Source organism: Quercus lobata, chromosome 4 (genome assembly GCF_001633185.2).
Source record: "Quercus lobata isolate SW786 chromosome 4, ValleyOak3.0 Primary Assembly, whole genome shotgun sequence".
NCBI lineage: Eukaryota > Viridiplantae > Streptophyta > Magnoliopsida > Fagales > Fagaceae > Quercus > Quercus lobata.
In genome coordinates, this window is record NC_044907.1 from 11,662,719 (window position 1) to 11,671,490 (window position 8,772).

Consider the following 8,772-nt stretch of genomic DNA (forward strand, 5'->3'; position numbering starts at 1 on the left):
CCTACCGTCCTCCCCCCCCCCCCCCCCCCCCCCCCCCCCAATCCTTCTATTTCTAAGGTTTGTTTGTGTCTTAACAAGTTTGCCTACGTAGTCAACACAAGCAATAAATAAGAGAAAACTAAAGATTCAAGCCAGGGAAATTATTAATTCTAAGAAATGTTACTTATTAGATCTACTGTCTACAATAAACCTAATATTTTTTTGTTGTATCCAAAGTAGTACCAGTCCAACCCATTTCATGAAAATCAAATGTGACAAATTAATTAACCAACAAAATTACTTGTTAAAAATAAATTACCTTTGGTAATTGGCACTGAGGTATCTACGACACCATCAGCCGGGGGCAATAAGGACTCTGGCGCTCCTTGAGTCAAGGGAAATGGAGATTTTTCATCTGAAGAAAGAAAAAGATAAGTATTTTTTTCTATAAATTCCTTATGTTAATACCTATCCAAAAAAAAAAAATTGTTCATGTTTAGTTCCTTTTGTTTCCAAAGATGTTGCTATTTCTAAACATATTTCTTCCTCCCTTACTCCCATTCCTTCTGTTTTTTTAGGTTCTTTTATTGTCTTTGCAACTTTGCCAAAATATTAGACACAAACAATAATTAAGCGAATACTAATGATTCAAGTCATAGAGATTATCAATTCTAACGAAAGGTACTAATTTGATCTAATTCTTACAATATATCTGATAGAACTATTTTTTTTTTCTTTTTTTTATGAAGAGTAGTACCGGTTCATCCCATTTAACTAACCAACAAAACTACATGTTAAAAATAATACAACTTGAGTCATGGGAAATGAGGTATCTACAACACCCTCAACCATCGGGAATGAGGATTTCGTGCAGGGGTGGCTCCACTTGTAACTTAGGGTGGTCACAGGTTTACCCTAACTTGCCAAAAAATGTGTGTATATATATATATATATATATATATAGACACACACTAAAATAACCTATTTTGACCACTCTAATGAAAATATTGACCACCCTGACTTAAGAATTACAAGAATTTAGGTTCAATAAAAATAAAAGTAATGCTACGTTCATAACATTTTTATAATAATTTCATAACAAATAAATTGGTTACTAATACTAATTTAGGCCCAATATTGACATCACTTTTTAACCTATTAATAACAAATTTTTGTGTAAGATTTGTTTTTAAAATGTTGTAGATAATATAATCCTTAACATAATCCAAAAATAATTCTAGCCCCTTAAACATAATCCTTAACAAAAAAGCCCAAATAAGAACAACAGAAAAGCCCAAAAAACAACAAAAATAATCCGAACAAAAACAAACAACAATGAGTGAACAAATTATTTAACAAAAAAACCTATTCAAAAAGAAAACTAATCATTCAAATTTGTAACTTTTTCAACTTATTACATAAAAATATTTTTATTTTTATTTTTCCTTGAAAAAAAGACGCAAGAAAAATATTGTAGTATGAATTCTCTTTAGCAGTGCCGACAGTTATGTTCTTTTTGGCTATGCAATTGCAATAATTTTGCTCTCCTTAAGTCCATTTTCATTATGTGATTACAATATCCACAATTGGGATTGATATACCAATTTAATTAAAATTAAAGCTCAAAAAACCAAAATAAAACAAACAATTTTAAAATGTCTAAAATACAAAATAAATCAAAGCAATAAAGTCAATATATATATTTTTATACTCTAGAGGTAGATTAACGTAAACTAAATTTTAGCACAACCAAAAATTAATAACATTTGCTATCAATATTTTTTTCCTTATAGAATCATTATTATATACAATTATTTTTTTTATAATATTATTATATACAATTAATGGTTGGACAAGTTAAAAATTTTAAATTTCATAGATAACAATTTAAATGATTTTTTTTTTTCATTTGTTTCAAATAAACTTATATTTATTTTCTAAGTAGATATTTTATATTTTTGCATAAATATAAAAAATTATATATATATGCATTTAGTTACATAAATATGTAAATGTATTTCATGTATATACATGAAGTTACAAACTAGTAAATACATTAAATCAAATATAGTTAAAAAAGTTACTGAAGGTAAGTCAAACCCTTATTTTGCATAACTTTAGTTTACAACTACAAATGTTAAGTCATTTTGTAGTTGTACTCTGATTATATAATATATTATAAATCCAGTTTAAAACAATAGTATTACTATTTTCGTGTGTATCCTAATAAATATTACTTTTTATTCAGGGAAAAAAAAAAAAACCTATTACTAATCAAAGCCATTTGATGAATAAAATTATGACCAATTAATTAACCAACAAAACTTGTTACAAACAATATACCTTCAATCATGGGCGATGATGATCCTGTGGCACCTTCAGATGTAAAAGAAGTCACTTTATCGTCACTTACGAACACAATCTTTTCACGATAATGTAAATTGTTCAATGATGCCTCTGTTGTAAGTGCAGTCACAAGCTCCTGAGATTCAGAAATCTCAATTCTTTCTACTGAAGGAAGTTCCTTGGGCAAGTTCCCCCTCAGCTTGGGGCATCTCCGTATACAAAGCTGTTGCAGGCAAGGGAGCACATTTGATGGAACCCACTTTGTCCATTTTGACATCCCCTCAAATGTTAGCCTCTCCAAATACCTAAACCCCCTATGCATCCACGTAGGTGGCTCAGTATTGAAATCAGGACCCACCTCCTCCACTGCATCCATGCATTCAATAATGAGGACTCTAAGTTTTTGTAGTTTCCCGAGTGATGGCAAGGTTGAGCAACTATTGCAATTGCTAAGACGTAGGAAAACCATGTCGTTGAATATGTTCTTACCATCTAACCACGATGGAAATTTTGGACTACAGTAAAAGTTAATGGTAAGCCTCTTCAAACTACAACTAGGTTTTAGCCCTGCAAGCACCTTTCTAGCATTTTCTGGATCAGCAGTATTTTCATCCCATTCCAACACTAGCTCTTCAATAGAATGCTTGTCCATCAAGGGGGTACCATGTGCAACGTTCTCCGAGGTCACGTTCTGCAACTTCAAAATGTGAAGTGTTCCTTCAAGACAATTAATATCTTTTAACTCTATAAGAGAGCCACTTTTTTTGCCCACAATAAAGCAAGGTAGTAATCGGAGATTTCTTAATTTATCCATATCTCTTGGCATCTCACTTAAACCGCTTCCACTAACATCAAGATTAAGCAAGTTCACAAGTTTTGACGTGTTTTCTGGCAATTCAGTAAGAGAATAACAATTCGACAATATCAATGATTGTAAATTGTAGAGTTCACAAACCGATTCAGGTAATCTCTTAATTGGAGTGTGAGAGAGATCAATCTACCGTAAATGCTCCAAATTGCCAATTGAATCAGGTATCTCAGTGATATGGTAATGAGATAAAGATAGCACTCGTAAAAATTGCAGTTTGGACAACAAATTCTGCAGTTCAGTAGCACGTAAATGACGTGATTCATGATCAAGTGGCAAAAAAGTCCTTAAACGTTTGGCTCTATCTATGGCCTCAAATATCACTGAATTTTCATATTTGCCGCCAACAAGTGACAAATACCGAGTATTTAAAGGCATTTCAGAAGGGTGATTATCCTCCAATCTGAAACAATACCTCGTAGACACATAAGCAGCCAAGTTATTCATACACATCCGGAAACTTGATTCATTGCGACTTGATTTCTGAAAAAAAGGCTCCAATTCAATGATATTACTAACCTCTTTCACTGTTTTCCATATTGAGCGCGGTTTCAGAAAACCTTCTGCCATACATAAGAGGACTAACTTCTCCATCTCAAATTCATAATCTGGGGGAAATATGGAACAATATGCAAGGCATCGCTTTAGATCTTCAAGAAGTCTGAAATTAGGGACAACGTGAACATTTTCCCTTGTATCTGACGAAGGCTTCAGGCGCTTAAGTATAGCTTCCTACTCCTCCTGTTGTAGCTTAAAACGCAAGAGATACCCAAGTATTCTCACTGATGAAGACAAGCCGTGACACATCTGCACAATTTCTTTGCCAATAACTTCTAGTTGTGTATCTGAAGTAGGGTTTTGGTCTCCAAAAGCAAATTTTGCAAATATCAGCCAACATTTTTCCTCTGATAATGGCTCCATATAATAAGTTCTGACAGCATACTTCGTTGATGCAATAACTTTGTTGCGTGTTGTCACAATAATACGACTTCCATTTGCGGCAAATTTGAAAGCAGATCGTAAGGCCTCCCATCCTTTAGAACTAGGAATCCGTTTCGCACCATCAAGAACAAGTAGAAATCTCTTCCCCTTAAGGTAATTCTGCAATTCAAATCCAAGTTGATCCAACTCTAGTTTGTCGAGATCATTATACTTTTCCTTGAGATCCTTATACTGCCAAGTGAGGAATTTCAAAATTGACTTTATCACCCAGTTGAAATCATCTGGAACGTCAACCCAGGCCTTCCCGTCAAAATGGTGGCTTAGTCTCTGCTCGTTGTAAACAAGCCTAGCAAGAATGGTTTTCCCTATCCTACCATTGCCCACTATGGAAATCACAGGCAACTGTTTATCATTTGCATCATTTGTGTTAGAGATATATATTAGACATATTAGCCCAATGTAATAGGCCCAAGTCCATTTCTGCTTGTACTAGTAGTCTAGGGTTTAGTCGCCTATATATACTCATGTTAGGGTTCATTGTAATACAGGTTATTGTACTACACTCTCATACAATAAAGATGTAGCCCTTAAGGGATTCCTACATGGATGTAGGCCGTCAAGGCTGAACCACATAACCCTCGTGTTTTCAGTATTCCTATTCTATGCTTCCTCTTCCGCATCCACTCTAGCATATACAATATGATACAACACATCTCAATGCTAGTATTTAACATGATATCGGAGCCAAACTTCATTCTTGGCATCAAACAAACATCTCTACACAACAAAGAAGATTCTCATGTGCACACCACCATCAGAAGTCACATATGCTTGTTTGCTGGATCTAGACTCCACGGCATCTCGCAGCCGCCACGGCTCTCTACTGTGTCCAAGATCCACAAACTCAAGCAAAGCCGTGACTTAACTTTTTAGATCTGTGCACATCAAGCCTTCACCTGTCGAAACCGACACCATAGACATGCTCTTCGGCCTCCCGTGAGGAAAACCCAAAAATCCGGTCACCCGAAGCCCTGCCACGCGCCTCCATGCACCTCAGTTGTCTCCGAAAAATCTCCCACGCACCGCCTTAGATTCCTGACTTCCAGATCGTGTTCTTGGTACACGCGTCACCATGACGGCCTCTTCGTCCACCGATCTACAAAACCCAGGCACCCGACCTCCAATGGCAGCCACACGCGCCACCACGCGCGAACAATGGCTCCTGAAACTCACACACGCGTCGCAGAACGTTCTTGACTCCCAGCTTGGATCTCAGCCACACGCGTCGCCAAGACGGCCTTGTTGTCCCCCGATCTACTTGGCCTGAGAATTTGGTGATCATATGAACCTACACATGCCGACACGCGTCGTTAGGGTATTTGTCCCGCCACCACGCGCCGGTAACGCCGTCACGCGCCGAAAACTGCTGCTGATGTCATCTGACGTCACCAGATGATGTCATCACTCCACGTCAGCAGCTATGCAAGCACCTCCACAACAGCCCTAGTCCATGTCAGCGACACGTCATCAACTACGTCAGCAGTGTCGTCTTGTCAGCACCACGTCACCTAGCTGACTGTTGACTCGGGCCGACCTGACCCGGACCACCTGGATCTGACCCATGAGCACTTTGACTGTTGACTTTGACCCTGGACCAGTTGACTTTGACTTTTTGCATTGACCTTTGACCAAAAGTCAAAATTTTCTGAAATGGCCTATCTTGCTTAGGTTTTCGCGTAGATTCTAATTTTGGGCTTCGTTTTTGCATTTGAGACTCCGAAATTGGACAATTTGCACATTCTTCATTGTGGTTTCTTCAAAGGCATTCTTCAAGGCATCTCCAAATGATCTTCTCATGCTTATCCAACCTCAAGCCTTCATCGAGCTTCCGCCTTGAGTTTGAGGGAGGGTGTTAGAGATATATATTAGACATATTAGCCCAATGTAATAGGTCCAAGCCCATTCTTGCTTGTACTAGTAGTCTAGGGTTTAGTCGCCTATAAATACTTATGTTAGGGTTCATTGTAACACAGGTTATTGTACTACACTCTCATACAATAAAGATGTAGCCCTTAAGGGATTCTTCCATGGATGTAGGCCGTCAAGGCTGAACCACGTAACTCTCGTGTTCTTAGTGTTCCTATTCTATGCTTCCTCTTCCGCATCCACTCTAGCATATACAACATGATACAACACATCTCAATGCTAGTATTTAACAACCTTGGTTTTTTGATACTGCATGTTGTAACCATATAACTCCTGATGAATCCCTATTTTCTGATAAGGCACCCTTAGAACATCCAATCACCATTTACACTGCTGATGGAACTCCTATGCCTGTTAGTCATAAAGGAACAATCTATTCTCCTTGTTTATCCCTTAGTGACACTTTTCATATTCCAAAGTTATCCCTCAATTTGCTTTCTGTCGATCAACTTTGTGAATTAGGTGTAGATCTTCTATTTACTAATCATGGTGTGGATGTATAGGATCCCCGGACGGGTCAAGTGCTTGGGACAGGCCGTAAGGTTGGTCGCATGTTTGAGGTTCATGACTTGAAGATACCTTCACAAGTTGTTTCTGCAGCTGCTACCACTGCCACCTCCTCACCTGATCTATGGCATGTTCGTCTTGGTCATCCATTCTTATCTCGTCTTCAATTATTAGCTTCTCAAGGTCATTTAGGTTCAGTTTAGTTTCAAAAATTTGATTGTACTTCCTGTCATTTTGGCAAACAAACAAAATTGCCCTTTAATAAAAGTGACTTATTTTCTTCTGCCCCTTTTGATCTTATATATTCTGATATTTGGGGTCCTGCACCTGTTCCCACTGAGGGGGGATCTAAATATTTTGTCATATTTATGGATGATTTTTCTCGGTATACTTGGATTTATCTGCTTCACCATAGGTCTGAACTTGTGTCTATTTACCAAACATTTCATAAAATGATTGAAACACAGTTCAATTGCACCGTTAAAGTCTTTTGATCAGATAATGCTCAAGAATATAATGATAAATCTTTCCTATCCTTTTTAGACAGACATGGTACTCTCCCTCAGTGGTCTTGTTCTTACACCTCTCAACAAAATGGTCGTGCAGAACGAAAACATCGTCACATTCTTGATGTTGTCCGCACCCTTCTCATTTCTGCCTCTCTTCCTGAGCGCTTTTGGGGTGAGGCCACACTCACTGCTGTGCACACCATTAATCGTATTCCTTCACCAACTACACACAACAAATCACCATTTGAGCTTCTCTATGGTCAAACTCCTGACTACTTCTCTCTTCGGGTTTTTGGTTGTGCTTGCTTTGTCTCTCTTCCTCCTCATGAATGAACAAAGCTCCAACCTCGTACTCGTTTACGTTGTTTCCTTGGTTATGGTGTGTCTCAAAAAGGGTTTCGCTGCTATGATCCCATTTCTCATCGCCTTCTTGTCTCCCGTCATGTTGAGTTTTGGGAACATCGTCCTTTCACGAGTCTTCAGTAGTTTCCTACATCTTCTTCCTCAGAGTCTCCCATTTTTACTGATCTTTTCGTCCCTCTCTATCCTGAACTTGTGGAGGATTCTTTAGCATCGACTGCCTCTCCAGACGACTTATCTCCGATTCTGTCTCCTACATATGACCCGCCTGTCTTGGATCTTGTGGCACCACCCTTTACTGAGAACATGAGGGTTACGTGGTTCAGCCTTGACAGCTTACATCTACGAAGGAATCCCTTAAGGGCTACATCTTTATTGTATGAGAGTGTAGTACAATAACCTGTGTTACAATGAAACCTAACATGAGTATATATAGGCGACTAAACCCTAGACTACTAGTACAAGCAGGAATGAGCTTGGGCCTATTACATTGGGCTAATATGTCTAATATATATCTCTAACAATCTGACAGCAAGAGCTTAATAATTTCTTCTTTATCACAATCCATACCGAATACCTCAGAATCATCTACAAAACAAATATAATCTGTTGGATCTGACTCATCTACAAAATAAATATAGTCTGTTGGATCTAGAGGTTGCTTTTGACTCTCCAGTTGCTCGATTTTATATGTTCGTCCAGCCAATCCGAGTACATCTCCTGCCTTCACATAGGATTCTATACAGCGACGGATGTCCTCCATCTTTTCAGATAATTGTCCATCCAACTTGTGTCTCAAAGCTTCAGTCTGAATCTTATCCACGAGATCCTCTGTATTAAAGACAGCTTCCTGAAGCTCCTCAAGCCACAGTTCAAGCATAATTCTCTCGTGCTTCTTCACTTCAAGCACACTTCTCTCATGCTGCTTCTCCTCATCATCAAGCGCACCTCCCTCGTCCTACTTCTCCTCATCATCAACTTTGTACCGCTTCTCAAAATTATCGACCATCTCAGCAAGTGTCTTCAACAATTTCTCCAACTCCACCGACTTCTTCAGCCATTCATAGTAGATTATCTGTTTTCCCAAGAATTCGAAAAGAAATTCCTCCTGTTCTCCATAGATTTCTAATTGATACGCCCGACCAAAATGGTAGTCGTCCATACAATGCAGTATATGGACGATCTTACTAAAACCGTCCAGAGAGAAAAGGTCGTCGCTCAAAGACCTGAACACTCGTTTCCCTTCTTCGCGGAACCGTTACAAGACATTAATCA

General features: G+C 38.2%; 1 protein-coding gene across 1 annotated transcript; it reads right to left on the reverse strand.

Moving 5' to 3' along the window:
• Positions 1-304: 304 nt before the first annotated feature.
• LOC115987515 (putative disease resistance RPP13-like protein 1) lies at positions 305-8,553 on the reverse strand. The gene is made up of 3 exons (XM_031111084.1): positions 8,023-8,553; positions 2,323-4,557; positions 305-394 (listed from the first exon to the last, which is right to left on the reverse strand). The coding sequence occupies exons 1-2, from the start codon at positions 8,375-8,377 to the stop codon at positions 3,926-3,928; spliced, it is 987 nt and encodes a 328-aa protein (XP_030966944.1). The 5' UTR covers positions 8,378-8,553; the 3' UTR covers positions 305-394; positions 2,323-3,925.
• Positions 8,554-8,772: the final 219 nt, after the last annotated feature.